The sequence below is a fragment of the Rhyacophila brunnea genome, unplaced genomic scaffold, assembly GCF_057557595.1.
Source record: "Rhyacophila brunnea isolate RB1 unplaced genomic scaffold, BYU_Rbru_1.0 scaffold_24, whole genome shotgun sequence".
Classification (NCBI taxonomy): domain Eukaryota; kingdom Metazoa; phylum Arthropoda; class Insecta; order Trichoptera; family Rhyacophilidae; genus Rhyacophila; species Rhyacophila brunnea.
In genome coordinates this window covers 1,639,115-1,656,562 of record NW_028232904.1, presented here as the reverse complement: position 1 = coordinate 1,656,562, position 17,448 = coordinate 1,639,115, and the positions used below count along the sequence as shown (strand labels likewise).

At 33.1% G+C, this 17,448-nt stretch overlaps 1 protein-coding gene across 50 annotated transcripts in view; it reads left to right on the top strand.

The window, feature by feature from the left end:
- Positions 1 to 16,978, top strand: part of LOC147068874 (inter-alpha-trypsin inhibitor heavy chain H4-like) — a 100,036-nt gene extending 83,058 nt beyond the window's left edge. For 14 of the 50 annotated variants that reach the window (XM_085951456.1, XM_085951428.1, XM_085951421.1 and 11 more), the window contains 4 exons: positions 4,003 to 4,050; positions 13,177 to 13,514; positions 15,115 to 15,263; positions 16,614 to 16,978. In XM_085951456.1, the coding sequence (XP_085807582.1) occupies positions 4,003 to 4,050; positions 13,177 to 13,514; positions 15,115 to 15,263; positions 16,614 to 16,650 (572 nt within the window). In that variant the 3' untranslated portion in view covers positions 16,651 to 16,978. Of the gene's footprint in view, positions 1 to 979; positions 1,031 to 1,885; positions 1,928 to 4,002; positions 4,051 to 8,430; positions 8,647 to 13,140; positions 13,515 to 15,114; positions 15,264 to 16,613 lie in introns of all 50 variants that reach the window. The other 36 variants (XM_085951460.1, XM_085951435.1, XM_085951419.1 and 33 more) reach the window with 13 other exon arrangements.
- The last annotated feature ends 470 nt before the right edge of the window (positions 16,979 to 17,448 follow it).

The window sequence follows — 17,448 nt, the reverse complement described above, 5'->3', positions numbered from 1 at the left end:
TATTTTTACTCACATGAATATCTTCCATAATGGAGTACCTACACCTGATATTATTTGACTCACAACTAAATATTGAAGATTAGTGTAAAAGGTGGTAATTAAATAGTTTTGCATTTTTAATTATTATTTCAGTAATTAATCAAAATGTAGATTATTAATTTAAGTGATGATTAATTCCAAATATCTTTTAGATCAGGGATGGTGATGATCATTGTTATGTGACACGTTGTCAATGTTCGAAGTTTGTATATAAAGTTGTGTAGGTTTTTATGCTTATAATGGTAATGGGACAACTGGGTGGCAGGACGATTGGGCGCCGCACTGTCGAATGAAATAAATAGACATTCATTACGATTTGATTCAGAAAGTAGACGAGGAATCTTAATCAGTTTCTATCTACTAATTAGTAGTTTTAATTCATTTTGCTCTTAACATAACGTTTTTTTTATTAGGTATTGAGAATTATCGTGCCTAAGGCTTTATATAAAAATAAAAGATCTCTCTTCTCGTAAGAACTTAAACAAATTTTGCATTAATCATTATTTACGTGTGCATAATTAAACTCCCACCAAGTATTAAATAATAATATAAGTAACAATTTAAATATAATATGTAAATAATAATATTAAGTAAATACATATTTTAAAAGTACCAATAATTTACGAACGTCTATTTATTTTCGAATTTCATTCGATTGCGTGGCGCCCAGTTGTCCCGGCGCTGAATCGTCCTAGACCCCTTATAATATCTAATATATAAAATTTCATCCGAAATACTGCACTATTCAGTAACAGTCCACAGTGTAAAAACATATATTTGATTGACGCGTGACTTTTTCTTTATTTTTTTTTCATGCTTTGATACACGTCTTGCAGAAAAGGGTTCACCATCCCTGTCGTAGATTGTAATTAATAACATACGATACTAATTAAGGTATGCCTACTTTCAAAACTAACCTAACCTAACCCAACTTTTATAGGTCGGAGGCAATTTTCTTCCAATTCTCGCTATGGATACAGGGCGTCTCTTGGTTAGTTTAAATTTGTGTTTATTAATTATCTACTCGTAAATGGACCGCATCATGCATTTGTAATCAAGCAAAAATCCATATAATATATAAATTACAAACAGAAATATAGGAACGTGTTCTCTTCAAATAGAGAAAACAACACAGACGCGCCAATTTTGCATAAATATTTAAAACAAAAGACATTCAAATTCAGTTATCGTAATTTGTTTAAAACTTTGTTTGGTATGTAAATATACTACATGGTCAAATTATCATTCTAAGATTATAGTATTCATAATACATATTAAATAACTTCTTATCAATAATATATTATGTTAAAACCTCCTATGTGACAATTGCATCAAAATGTTTTTTTTTATATTATCTTCTATTCGTTATCTAGACCGTACAGTTTAATAAAACTATCAGTGTTCTATATCAATAATACCAAAATTAAAACATAATTAATTGTTAAAACGTTCTTTGTGACATGTCTTATTTTATTAGGATCGTAATGCCTCTAATGTGCGTAATCACATCGGAACTATTGCAAAAACTGTGTACCTGTAAAAAAGCCTTCAGTTTTTCGCCTCTTCTGTAACATTTATAAATGTTGTCACTTCGGAGGTTTTAGCAACTCAACGTAAAAATCTGCGCTTATTACTTAACTCTTTGTTGAATTATTTTAACAATAACCGTTCTCAGTGGGAATATTTTGCAGAAACAATGTACACGCCAAAACAGGCGAGATATTACTACATGATTATAATTTCCCCACTATTCCCTCCCCTTTTTTACGTCTTATAGCTTTATATCTAGCTATCATTAATGTATTTATTTTTATATTCTTAAATATTTATTTCTTCTTCACTATAGGATCTCACTCGGCAACTTCTCATGGTTTACGACGAGGTGATGGTTAGTCAAGAATTAACAATTGTATTTTTATAAAATAATTCTTTTTCTTGAATCTTTAATATTGATTATTATATTATATTGTATACATTTTTTTTTCATTTTCTTAGCCGTAGAATCTCTCCGCACTGGTTTTCATAGTATTCCACGCGACCATCTCTCCTAGTCAATAATCAACTCAATAAAACATTTCATCACTACGTTTCAACTAGAGTGGGGATTCGATGACCCATCTGTTATTCTCAAAATCAATTGAAACCACACTACGAAAATAATATTGTATCGTTGGTGATTAATTAACTCCACATAAACACTAAGTCACTCCACTTTTCAGTCACTAAGTCACTCCACCTTTTAACTCCACATAAACACTAAGTCACAGGAATATATATCAAAATAAGTGTTATCAATTATAATATTATATCGACCTTGTTTAGGAAAAGGGCGTAACCCACACAGATAAAATTTTACAGGAGAAGCAAATAAGTTTTTTGAATGGTTTTGGTTCAATATTAATAAAAAAAAATAGGCACAGACATTGGGTGCATGATTGATAATTAGGTGTAATATATTTTCGATCTACTAATAATTGAAGAAGTTATTACAGAAAAATCATTAAAATTGAGGGTAAATGCTTTTTTCCTTAAATTAAAACTTAATTAAAGCTCAGTTTAAGCCTGAATTTAGATAATAAATCGGCATTTGTGGCTTACTTCCTTTTTACAGAACGTGTATTTAGTTGTATACATTATTAATATCTAATAAAAGCACTTTTAGAAAAAATCGAGGGTTACGCCGTTTTCCTAAACACAGTCGATATATATATATATATATTACTTGAGTTTATTATTTCCAGTACACATTTATTGGTTATATTCACCATTAGTAACCTGGTCCTGTTTAAAAAAAACTCATATTCTCACCTAAATAGGTTTATAGGTATAATATAAAAAGGCAGTTTCACAATTTAATATTGCAGGCATTGGCATTGAGTATTTTCTATTTATTTCTCGAGATAATATTGTATTAATATCGTTACCCTAATACTGCAACTAAATAACTTTGATTTTTACATTTTTGTGAAATTAAATTTAATACGTTGATATGTATATACCTAATAATGTTTTTCGGCCATTATGCCGTGGGCGTTCTCCTACAAGAGCATAATGACATAACATTAAACCTTCTAACAAGCAAAATCCATTACAACGATGTATAGATTTGCAAGTCGCTAATCAAAATCAAGTTAAAATCGTTTAGTCGATCATAATACGAGTATTATCTACAATGCAATCATAAAACTGACACAGTTTATCGTTACCGCGCTGTGTCCCGGTCGACCGGTGGAGAGATGATTGCTGAGTGCTTTTTAATTATTTATTACATATATTATGCGTACACGCATTTTAACAATTTATTTACGTATTTTTGTAATGCGCGTGCGCACTAAAGAACACGACATGTCATTTGGTAATTTCAGTATTGTGAATATTATGTATCTGACTATTGTCCTGTTCGATTTTAGCTGATCAATCTGGAAACAAACAACGCAATTTATATTTTAAAATATTAAACATATATTTTTATTCTAATAAAGTACCTACTTAATTCGTCTTATTATATATTATTTTTATAAATAAAACGTGGGTCAACAATGTGTATAATTGGGCATCCTTTTTATTTATATCGGATCGGGCTTCGATACTGTGACCATTTATGGTAAATAATGTATAGATGCTTAGTTGTTGCAGATGCATGAGATATTATGATATAAAATGTGTTTAAATACATGTTTTATTAACAGTTGTAATAAACACTATTTTAATTATTTTTTTACATTAACACTTACTAAATTAAGTAAATAACTTCCATGTATAGTAGGAATATCTTGACAACTCTCTTCATTTTATTAAAACGTTTCTCTTGTTTGGTTAAATTTGTGTACTGTATGATATCTACAAAATGTTAATGATTGTTGAATTATCAATATATTCCCGCTATGCAAGGTCGAAAAAAATACTCTCTTCTTAACAATCTTTCTTATTACTAATCAATATATTCTTCCTTCCAAACTTTAGAGGCCGTTGCAGCCTCTTTGCCAATGCGAGTAGTTCACCGGCCGATGGGTTAGTTATATTGTAGTAATCTATCTATTACTTGCAAAGATGTCGAATGTATCGAGGTGGAGCCGAAGTATTGTGAACATGAAACAAAAACAAGCTCTGGGAATACTGTACTAATGTTCATGTAAACTCTCAGGATTATCCTATTTGGCACTTACGTCAAACTGTAATTGCCTTCAGTGAATTTTGTAGGAAACAACACAAGGCTCTATCCTGGAAGAAGTTCAACATCTTTCGTTAAAACTAATTAAGTGTAATAGTTTAAAATTGCATTTAATGAGTTTTACATCTAAGTGGCGGAGCACACTGCAATACGATGTACGCAAAACAAATCCTTTTTACACTTCTCGTGCCTTTCATGTATCGGACGGCTTCTTTCAGTGTACTCCGCCATTTACAACCCTGAAGTTGTAGTGAAGCACTATAATGAATCGTTTCAACAATGATTCTAAAAGTTTGCAACCTAAATTACATTAATTTTGCAGAGACTCCATCTGCGATTAACACCTTCAATTATGGTATATGGTGTTTAATTTGTGGTTATGCACGATGTGCATTGCATTGTATATGCAAAAACCGACCTAGCATCCGCGTCGACGCGGCAATTTGCAGCGTATTAGACAATATTTTCGAAAAACACAATATTGTAGTTTTTTAATGCCACTAAATTTGATTGTTATGTAAACTTACTAACTTCTTTTGGTGGTGGAATTATAAATCTTATTCGTTCTTGGTGATGGTGTATATATTATTATAACCCACACTATTATGTCAAATCTATGCAATTGCCTAATTAGTGTAATTCAAAAACTCAATACTAGAATACAAATTAAATATCGTTGTTTTTAGTGTCACTGTCTACTGTTTGATCGTATTAGCCGCATCAAATGATTCAATATTATCCATATTTGATTTACACAAATTAGGAGTTTCATTTGTTATTTCAGACGTAAAAGTCATGAAGTACAATAGTTTATCATCGTACTTAATGACTTTTATCTGATATACTACTTATTGGGCACACCTACTTCAGAAACTATATTATATTAACTATACATAAATCTTATATATCCCTTAATACTTATAGTGTATTTTACATCTTTTTCTACTGAAACTATTTTTCTATGACCTTACCAAAACTTAACCAGATCAAAAAGTATTTTAAATATTCCACCGGTCCTAGATAATAATGCAAATATTGTATAAGACATTTTTGACAAAATCACTTTCGTTCATTTTAAATAATATATATATACATAGTGCGAGGTGAAACGAACATTTTACAGTGTTTTATTTGTTGTAACTTGGTGATTTCTTCACTTACCTAAATACTTTCTTTATATTCTGTACTTTTTAATATATAATATCTATTTCTTTCAGCTTCTTATTTCTCTTCATTTACAATATGTATATTTTATATTTTACTAAATAATTCTGATATTATTTTCAGCATTACCAATCCAATAAATGCAATTGTATATTTTTTTTGACATGTTTATTATTTCAATTTATACTATAAATACTGACTTAGGACAATATTCAACCTTGCATAATTATAATAAAGCTCCATTCTACAGTGAATATTACCAAAGAAATGTATGGATTACCTATATAGACAATGATTCCAATTTATATGCATGATATCTTTACATACACAATGTATATACGTTGGAACCCAGGTTTTACGTGCTCAAAATTCAGGTTTATACGGTATTTGCGCGTAGTTTCATTTTAGTGCATCAATTCCCAGCTTTACATTTTTATTTCCCGCAATTTACGCAAAAAATTAATACCAATATATGTACGTTTTCCCTTTAATTAAGTACATTTTTGTCACTCGCGTCAAGAACGTAAAATCGGGGTTTTACTGTATAGGTATATAATATGATGCATGTTATATACTGTAGGTATATAGATTTCAAACAGTGTATACGTCACGAGTAGAGCTGGGTATTTCCCAAGAAAATCTCAATCTCGAGATTCGGGATATTCCGAAATGAATTCTTGAGAATCCTCGAGATATCGGGAAATTTAAAAAAAACCTGTAAAAATTCTAAAATCAGTGTAAAAACAGACAAATTCCAAAAAAATATGATTTTTTTTTATTGAAATACAAACAAAATTGAAGTAGGAAAACAAAAATAATTCAAAATATTACTTATTAAAATATAATTTCAAAAACCACAGACTGTCAACCGCTGCGTCTGACAATCGCATACGCTTTTGAGACACAAAACTCCCTGATGTTGCAAAAATTGCGCTCATTTTGAGTCGACGTTGGCATGCACCGATCAGTCTTTGAACGTTTTGTGTTTTCTGTCTAATTATTTTATATAGAAAATCGTTTTTTCAATTAATATTTGATAGTAAAGAAATCCCGAGAAAAGATTCGGGATTTCCCGAAATGTTAAAAATTTCAATTCTCGAGATTCGGGATGGAAAACCTCGAAAATTTCTCGAGAATTCCCGTCGGGAAATTCCCGGAACCCAACTCTAGTCATGAGTTTGTACACTTTGAGAATATTGTCCATCTTGTAGTGGGGTAGGATTAATTCCTCATTATAAATTTTGCTAAGTTATTATTATGTAATGAATGTTACAATTTTAAATCATAATTATTTGTTGAATAAAAAAAATAGTTTATTAAAATATTATCAAGTACAAGAACTTTATAACAAAAATTTAGAGTGATCCTGACATACTTTGATTTAAAATACAAAAGCCGATTGTCAATAAATAATACAATTTAGAAAGCGCTTCAGTGAGAATTGTAAGAACCGTTAGTTAATTTCGACACAATTAGATACTTAGGGTTTACGTAGCTCAGCGGTCAGAGCACATGGGAGCCGGATTGAATCTCGCTGGGTCTCGTGTTTTTTTTCAAAAAGATTTTTTTCCAGTGTTTGAATATTATTATTATGACTTTAAATCCATGAACGAATGTAAACAATATGTATTACTATAATTGTGATGTTATATAATATTGTAATGCTTTGTTTACAGCTATTTTTGATGTCAATTTTTTTATTTTATTTACAGCAGAATGCGGCACCGTTATCAATCAATAATTGTGTATTCTTGTTTATGGCATCTTGTTATCCCGCTTGTCTACTTGCCTTGTCTTCTTCTATGCTTTTAGTTTCTCTCATAGGTGTTGGCTTTTGTAGATTTCTTCCATTTTGCTTTGTCACTTTTCTCTCTTCTGGTGCATTTTGCAGAATGTAATCTCTTTCTCTCTCTCTCTCTCTCTCTCTCTCTCTCTCTCTCTCTCTTACTTACTGTAATGAAAATCTTAAATGAGATATTCTTATTGTTATATTGGGAATGCAAAATATCTTACATGTTTTGTCAAGATATGCACGGTTATACCTATACCTAATATTATTAATCAGGACATTAAGAATGATATTGAACAAATCAAGCTGGCAATCATTCTTCGAATGGGGAAATCCCCAATGCCAAGATTCGTTCAAATTTCATTATGTTGGGTGTGGACACACTATAATAAAAGGCGATGTCTTTACCTACCAGAGGCCCCTGGCGGGAAAATACGAAGCTTGCAATTTGAGACATTATATTTTTTGATAATTTACAATTTCAACTCTATTAATTATTAATAAATATGTATCTGAAAATATTAAAAATAAAAATGTAGTCTGAGATAAACTTACAATAAACTGTAAAAAAATGTTATAAAATGTAAATTTGTCAAAGGACCCCATCTTATTATTAAATATATTTTATGGTCATAATTATTATTAAAAATTAGTTTATTAAGTTTTCTGTGCTGTACCTAAGAGATTTTGACTAATTCATAGTTTTAATATTTTTTATATTTATTTTAAAAAACATCGATTTTTATAAAAGTATAAATGCGTATAACTTGAAATCCTTTTTATTTATATGAAATTTTATTTAGGTATGGTCCCAATACTCCCAATATTGAGCTCAGTTCATATTTTATAACATTTTTTTTACAATAATTGTAAGTTTATCTTTGACTTAAACAAAAAATATTTTACTTTTTAATGTGTTCAGAAACATATTTATCAATTAATACAGTTAAAATTGTAAATTATTATCAAAAAAAATCTCAAATTGCAAGCTTCGTATTTTTACGCTAGGTGTCTCTGGTAAGTAGACATCGCCTTAATAGACGAATTTTGTACATTAATAAATTGGTTTTAAATTGTAGGACTGATTTGTTGTTTACGATACAAAAGTATTTATTATGGCGTCCATTTTTTAAATAACGGACTTCGTTGGTCGATTGGTATGTGTGATACAAATCTATGACCACATCGCTTGTTTTAAAAAAAGATAGAACAGCGCTTCTCAAAGTGTAACGGTCGATGAGTCTGTCACGGCGTATGGTTGTTCCAGCGGCAGCACTTCCCGGCATGCCCCAACCGTTGTGGCTGTCTCCGGCGGCTGCGGTTGGCATCAGGGGCCCCAGCGGATTCGGCGCATCAGGGGGTGCCGGTGGACCCGGCGGACCCGGCGGCCCCGGGGGCCCTCCTGGACCGTCTCTACAGCAGGGTGGTTACGCGGCACTGCCTTATGGCCACAGCAGTATGTCTATAGATCGATTTGATACCGGTTCGTTAGAATATTTTCATTATCACAGTTCCCTAGTTTGACAATCTCTGCAAACCACCAATTACTGTGCATGGCGATTTCACTTCTAAGGCCTTCAGTGTAGGTAAATAGCAGTGGTGAAAGGTCGAGGTAGGCTGTTAAGTTTCATCATAAATAGTGCACACAAAATTTTGTCAGTCATACGTATTTGTTTTCATTTAACTAAGACTACAATTTACAGATGGTGTTGTTTAGTTTTTAAAATCCAATTAATTTCTTTTATTTTGTTAACCGTCAATTCATGGTGGAACTGCATTGTATTGTTGTTTTAATTTAATAAAAATACTGACTTAGTTGACAACTGACTTAGTTGAAAATGTCCCTCTGAGGCGGACGAAACCGGACCTAATCTATTTATTAAAAGTGGAATAAGTAGGTACTACAAAAAATTGCGTTTTATTGAATTAAAACAACAATAAAATCCAATTAAACCCTGCAAAAACTAAACCATAATAGATAATAGTCAAAAAATACTCGTCTATCTATGAAATATCTAAAATTATACCATTAAATCATCCATAATTTTGGATATTTTATAGATAGAATAATATTTTTATCTATTATCGTTTGGTTTAGGCAGGGTTTAATGAATATTTATTTCTAAGCATATAAGTATGAATGAAAAAGTGTGCACAATTTTGTCGTATCGCCCAAAATATACCAAAATTATTATGGTTTGGTTCTGGAAGGGTTTAATTGATTTTTAAAAACTAAGCGACACCATTTGTAAATTATAGTCTTAGTTCAATAAAAACAAATACGTATGACTAGATACCAAAGTTTAATATGCACTATTTGTGTCGGATCTTAACAGCCTACCTCCACCCTTCGCCATTGGTAAATAGGTTGATGATGATGTACGGTTTGTTCCAGTTAGCATCGTAGACTCTGGCATATGACGCTCGAACGTTCTTTAAGATCCATTCGTAGGTACTCGAACTGGTTTCAAATTACACGAAATCTTAACAACCAATGGTCAAAGTTGTTTAAGTTAACCAAAAATATAAATGTTAATGTACTCGTACAATTAACTAATAGTAAGTACACACGCACGTTCTTGTTCGATGGTTTTATGCTCATTCCAACATGTCTCAATGTGTGTACCATCTGGCTCGATGGTTTTGCGCTATCCTAAAAAGATTGAAGGTCCGTAATTCTTGCTCGATGTAATTTGAGTGAGGGAGTGAGGACGCACCGGCAAGGCTCGTGTGGCCTCGCTCTCACTCGTGGTCGAAGTCGTGGCGGTGCGACGATGGCCTCACAGCGTCTTGTGTCGAGTTGCTCGACTGTGTGGACCAAGGCCTGAACAAAAACGATGCATGAGTGCGAGTGAGAAAGTATTCGGCACCCTTACGATCTCTTTGACACGCGCTAGAGTAAGATAAAAGGTCTACATTTGTGTAAGCTATTTTCCAAAAATATCGCCATCAAATCGGGGCAAAACGCTTCACACAGCGTCGATAACTTGCGAGCTCGTGTTGCTAAAATTGATATTTTTGTGTTAAACATAAAGTCAGTGGTAAATATTTTTAGTTAATTAAGTAGAACAGATGGTTCTGTGTGTTGTCTTAAAATGTGGTAGCCGTACTGATAAGCAAGAAGATGGTATAACGTTTCATAGGTAAGTTGATACATGTTCGTGATAATTTATTTGTATTTTATTATATATTTTAATATCAGTGACCTAGTGTTTTTTTGAAATAACTTAAATTATAGATATCTTTATCTAATGGTTGCATTTTGACCGCTTAAAAATACTATATAACGTAAAAAAATAGAAAATTATATTTTAATTCTGAGCGTCTAGTGCGAGCACTTTGGGCGAGCACTAGCGAAATGGTCTATGGTCTCGAACATTTGTAGACGAATGCGTTTGCTCGCTCACAAACCAAACGCAAGGCAAGCGGCTTCATTTAGCAATGCAACGGGTGGCGTCTAGATGTATCTATAGTCTAAGGTGTGGACGCAACGACGAGCATGCTTCCAAGTCAACATGCTCGATCGAGCAAGAACGTACGTGGGTACTAGGCTTAAGATTGTGACCATGGAATAGAACAAAACTGCCATCAATTATAAACGGCGTAAGCACCGATTACATGAGCAGGACTCTATGACTTATGCCGATTGTCGTGAACAATTTATTGTCAAACTTAATTCAGGTACTTGGTGTTTTTTGGCTACTTCAAATGTCACGGCAAACTATTGGAAATTGCATTTGGACAAGCAACAAGTTACTTGCATAATATTTTTATTGTCTGTTAAAATAATGAATACAGTCAGGCGACTATCATTATAAAAGCTAACGTCGTACTGACAGACTTGAAAGAGCGTCATGCAATGCCTTCGAGCCGTCAGCTATCGTCCGGAAACTTATACGTATGCAGTTCGCCGTATCACCGTGAAAATGTTGTATCGGAAATATATGGCCGTATATTAAAGACCGTCCAACCTCTTCGGGTCGTATAGTACAGACATAAAATTCATGTCTAAATAAAACACGGTTCTTGTCGGTTTACACTTTACAGGAAGCCAGCAGCAAACAAATTTTGAAAATAGCCGATATACTGGATTATTTGTTACGTTAGGTTTCCATTCTTAATTCATGAATTTTGCCAAAATCAGCTATGAAAATTGAATTAATGTTCATAATAAATCTAATAAAATTGGAGACCGTATAATATATGGTCATCTCTTTCCTATCGGAAAGCTCGCGGCAAACTGTGCCACAGTGAAATGTTTTACGTACAATTTACATGTAACCGTTGGACCAGGCTATAATATTTCTATTTCGTTATTTCTAATTTGGTTATTACTAATGTATAGAAGGCATCCATAATTGAGGCTATTAGAAGCAAATGCAATAAAGTCCCACTTTACTATTTTTTTAATAACTTTCAGTATTATATTTTCTAACTTTTTCTAGCTGGAATTAACAAAGTTGTTTACTCGCTATTTAGTAAAATATCATTAATCTAATAACTCAAATTGTTGGTATATTTATACTAAACCAATAATCCGGGACTCTAAATTAATTTTTCATTCAGTTGAATTTGTGTCTTCTTCCATCATAATAACATTATGTTATAAACACATAGAAAGCATAAAGAAATCGCTGTCTTCCTGAAAACATATTTGCAATGGTTTTGGAGTTTGTTGGATTTGCTTCTAGTACCTACCTAATACATATGTTTTAATATTTCAAATGATCTGTTAACACACAATACCATAGAATTACTTTTCAGCGTCATATGGAGGGCGACCAGACACTGTTTTTGATTGTATTATTTGTCACGGAGATTTGCACCGTTCCAAGCGAACATTTGAAACAAAGTTACTGGATGTTATTATGAATTTTAAAAATGTAAAATACGAATGTCACAATAGAATTTAAATTATATACTTTTTGATCTGGTTAAGTAAGCAAGCTCGCACACAGAACTCAATGCAACTGCAATCAATTTTATCTGTGTTGATTTCCACAAAACACATGCAATTCAAATTATTAATTACTATAGACCTTCATATTATATACAATATTCAAAGACAACTTGACCTTATGTTTAGGTCATTTTAACAATGTTATTTTAAAAATTTAAACGAAAGAAATTGTCTATTTTTTTATTCAACGAATTATTCATGTATGTTTAATAAAAATAATGTTACATTCTTAAACCTTTTGAATTATTCGCTGAATAAAAAAGTAGGTAATTAAATTATTAACAAGTTCAAGTAAGTTACAACAAAATATCTTGAAGCGATCCATGACGTCGGTTAGTAATTAAAGTAATTAATGCCTACTTTGATTTAAAATACAAAAGCCGATTGCCAATATAGTAACTCAATTTGGAAAGCGCTTCAGAGAGTATATTGTAAGAGCCATTAGATAAAATTTGTCGCAATTAGATAGGTTACCTATAACATTGTGGTCGATGTGCGTGGGAGCGAATTCCGAGAGACGCGGGTTCGACTCCTGCTGGATGTCGTTTTTTTTCTATTGGTTATAATTTATAATATATTTTCTCAGAAGTGTTTTCAAAATTATGTATGTTCGAAAGAAATTGTTCTGATAATTTTATTTTAATTAATAATTTGACAGTTAAAATGCATTGAAAACTTTAAAATGTTGGTAGATCAGTCTCAGTGATGAGGATATAAAGTTTTTTAAGGGATCCATTTGCAGGGGTAGCCAACGAGTTGAATAAATCGACTTCAAACTTACATAATGCAATTAAATATTATAATATAATACATGCAGAAGTTCATGGAACTTAGTGTAATGTTTGTTTGAATCGTTTTTCATACACAAAAATTTTGGTGGAAATTTGCGTTGAGTGTGTGTTGATTTTCTGTGTGCGAACTACATAGGGCAATATTGAAATATTCGATTTTGAAGAGAAGTAAATTCAAAAGAGGATTGCTTCCACTAAATGCACCACATTTGCATATTTCGTATAGCATCAGACAAACTCAAATCTCGATTCGGCGATGCAGGTGTGTCCTTCCAGGAATCTGCCGTGGCCGAATCAGACGACTTCAGCGTGGACTCTGACTCTGTTCCAGCGCCACTCACGACGACCCCGCGGCCCTATCATCACACCTCAGTGGCCCCACCGCGCCCGACCCTGACAACAGCGGCCACGACGCCCGCTCAGACCGACGAGGCCAAGGTGGCCACGGTGACCAATGCCACGGTGACGGCGAGGTTGGCGCTGTACGGCCTGGAGGCGTACGCTTGGCTGGAGCCATACCTGGACTCTGAGGAAGACTCCTTCACTGTGCCAATGTCGGCCACCGGCTCTAAGCTTTCGTACAAGCTCAAGGCTAAGAAGGTGATACTATGATGATATCGTCGTTGTTTTGTAAAAAGGGCGAATTAACCGAAATGCTATTTTACAGGAGGAGGATTTTTAACTTTTGACATTCTGTGGATTATTATAAATGTCTAACAAGTTTATAATAGAGGTTAGAGAGAATGCCTACTGTTCTTATAATAATAACGACAGCAAAAATATCTGTCAACAGCATTTTCATCATTACTGGTAATAAAAAAATCGGTGTGTGTACATATGTACGCACGAATGAAGTTATACTTCTTTGGCGTAACATAACAAAAACAAAACTTGTGATAACCTAGATTCTTCGACTAGCTCTTAATTATTATCTTGTTAAATTACACACTCAAGAAAAGGGACCGCTTATTGGAACGCCGTTGGTTTATTTCTATACACTTAAACTTATATTACTAAATAATATAATTATTTATCGTTGTTTTTATTTTTAATAAAGTAACAACTGCCACTATGACGTTTAATGGTTTGTTTACATAAGGAATTGCAAATGGCTGACAATAATAAATTCGCTGCCTAGGCAACGGAACAATTCTAAACTATAATATTATACTGTATAATCGTTACGATTTCAGTATCATACTGCGGCGTAAAGGCAGTGCGTTCGGCTGATAACCGAACAATCGGTGGTTCGAATCCAATCGAGTGCGTTTATTTTTGTGTGAAAAAATAAATTATGTGTTACATGTCACACGCCAAAAATACACTCTGATCTGATTTTCCAAACGCGCCAAAAGAAGTATAACTTCAAAAATAAACAGGTCGTGTATTTCAATGGAGACTTTGGAGCAAACCCTGCGAATTAGTATTTCAAACATTTTACGGGATATTGATTTATTATGATAAATCTCAATTAAATTGTTTTTGTAGGCTGTAGCTGTAATACATTTGAAGTTAGTTTTTTTTTAATATTTGCTTTACATGCAAGTAAATGAAATGTTTTATTATTTTTAATAAAAATCCACCTACCTATATATAATAAATGGTAAGTAAAGTACTGTTGGTCACTAAAGAAACTAAAATTAAGGGAATGGGACGACTGGACTCCGGACAATTGGACGCCGCACTGTCATAGACACGTGTATACAGAACATAGACGAGGTATTTTAATCAGTTTCTATCTACTACTTAGTAGTTTTAATTCATTTTACTCTTAACATAATGTATTTTTTATTGCGGATTGAGAATTACCATTCCTAAGGCTTTATATAAAATAAAAAACTCTTTTTTCGTTGGAACTTAAAGATATGCACGATTAAATCATTATTTACGTCTGCATATTTACATTCTCACCAACTATTAAATCATAATAATATAATCATTTAAATATAACTAATAATATTAAATATTTTTTTTAAAGTACCTATAAGTAGGTACCTAACGTCTATTTATTTTCGAATTCCGTGGCGTCCAGTTGTCCCGGTGCCAAATCGTCCTAGACCCAAAATTAATGGGGAGGGGAGCCGTGGATTTTTTTTTCTAATTTCATGGGTCCGTGGTATGAAAAAGTTTGAGAAGCACTGTATATAGAGGATAAAATATAATAATATGTACTTAATTTTGTTTTTTTTATGTGTTCAAGAATGAATACCCCGTGTCGGAGGCAAAGGTCTGTGCAAACAGCATTGGAGGTGGCAGCGGTAACTGCCAGTACCTCACCGACTGCAAGGAGTTGCACGACGGATTCAAAGACCTCGCCACATATCTTAATCACTTCTGTGACAGCAATGGGTAAATATCTGACTTTGCTATCATCTCTGTATCCTAGGTTAATATATATCATCACTGTGCTGGTAACAGTCACTGTCACTGATTTTAATCCAATACGCTTAATTTTACCTTGTGGAACCCTGGGGTCCCGCGGAATACCTTTTGAGGAAAATTCAGTGCTCAAAATGGACTGGAACGCACCGGAGCGCAGCTCCTGTTCGTGAAATTCTCGAGATTATCGCTCCGTCTCGTGGAAAAATAAAAGTTGCATTACAATAATTCGTGAATTATTAAAAAGTAATGAATAAAGTAATTATTTACATTTTTTTAAATATAGTTTTTTAAGTTTACACGAAACTTATCAGAATCATATTAAAAAATAATATTTATGACGAGACGTAAACCTCAATTATTGTCATCTACTTTGCCGATTATGCCCAAATCTCGCATGACATAAAACTGGCCCGTTAAGCTGTCTAATCTTGCCAGGTATATAACAAAAAATCGAATACATACACTATTTTTATATAATACTTTCATAAAATTATTACATAAATATGATATTTTCGGAAAATTATCGAGCGCTCCGGTTCGTAAAATTGTCCATTTCGAACGCTGGGAAAATTACTGTAAAACATCGCACTGCCCCCCTTAGCGATAGGTAAGGGGGGGGCGCCAAACATCCTAGTCTGTGGGCCCACTTTATATGTATTTGTTTTCATTGAATTAAAACTATACATTGCAGATAGTGTTGGTTAGTTTTTAACATTCAACTAAACCCTGCGGAAACCAAACATCCAATGCCATTAAATCACACATAATTTTAGATATTTTATAGATTGAAGAATATTTTTTATCTATTATGGTTTGGTTTAGGCAGGGGGTAACATGAATTTTACAAAACTAACCACCGTCATCTGCAATTTGTATTCTTAGTTCAATGAAAACAGATAAGTATGATTGACAAAGTATAATGTACACTATTTGTGTTGTACAATGGCCCAAACAGTGTTTGGTCGATGGCCGAACGGCTTAAGCGTCGGCCTATAACGTCGTGGGTTCCAGGTTCGAATCCTGGGTCTGGCATGGCAAACACACATATTGTTTTTCAACGTGTGGTTGGAGTCAAGAGTATGGACCCAATATGTTGTGCAAGTGGCTAACATCCATTTATTGTAAAAACAAAAATCTCTTTCAAATTTCCCGTCTGTGGAGGCCCATATTATGATCTCGAAAAAAAAATTGGATCTAAAGTGTGTATGGTTTATCTCTATCAAACAGCAGAAAGAAATAATGATATTAAATTCCATCAAATACCTTCGGTCGATAGTATTAATATTATGATATTAATTTTAAAATGTCTCCTTTTAGCTTTGCGGGTGTTTGCTGCAAGGCAGAGCTGCCATGATGATCACCAACAGGAGGAAACACAATAAATTAAATAATAATAATTCAGTGGGAGATTTGTGATACATTTTTTACTCTTTTGGTTCCTTTTGATAAAAGATAACTCGGATATACAAAAATAGATGTATATTTTTAGACAAACATTTTGACAACTTAGTTTTAAGTACAATAAGGCATTGATGTAAATTTGTCCAACTGCTCATTTTCCAAGTAGATTTGATTTAAATCTCGAAACAAATATTGCAATTCACTGACTCGATGATGATTTTTATTATTCATAGACAATATTATTATATAGGATTCTCTTTATAATAAATACTTAAAACGATTGTGTTATTTTATTCCTGAATACCAATAAATATTTCCTGAAAGAAGTGAGACCAGGTCTTCGTTTGCCTTTCAGGATGTGTGGGCCCCCGTACAAAACGTACCGCTCATAATTGTATCTACGTCACCTGCATAGCACGCTCCGCACAAATGAGCCCAACACTTTTTTAGTCATGCACCAGGTCCAGCATACATGACAACTGGCATGTCGCATACTATCACGTGACGTCACAGTAAGTTGCCGCTACGGGAAAAATATGTGTAATGTCGTGACATGATGTCAGACTGATGCTCCCATCCCGTAGCACATTTTGAACCTTCAAACGAACATTTAGCAAAATCTGCCGAAATCATCAGAACAACAATGAGGTCACCTCACGTTGTACCGCACTGCATCGATACTTGCATGACTCAATGAACGCTTTTTATCATTTTCTACATGCCTACACATTTTCGACATGTCAAAATCATG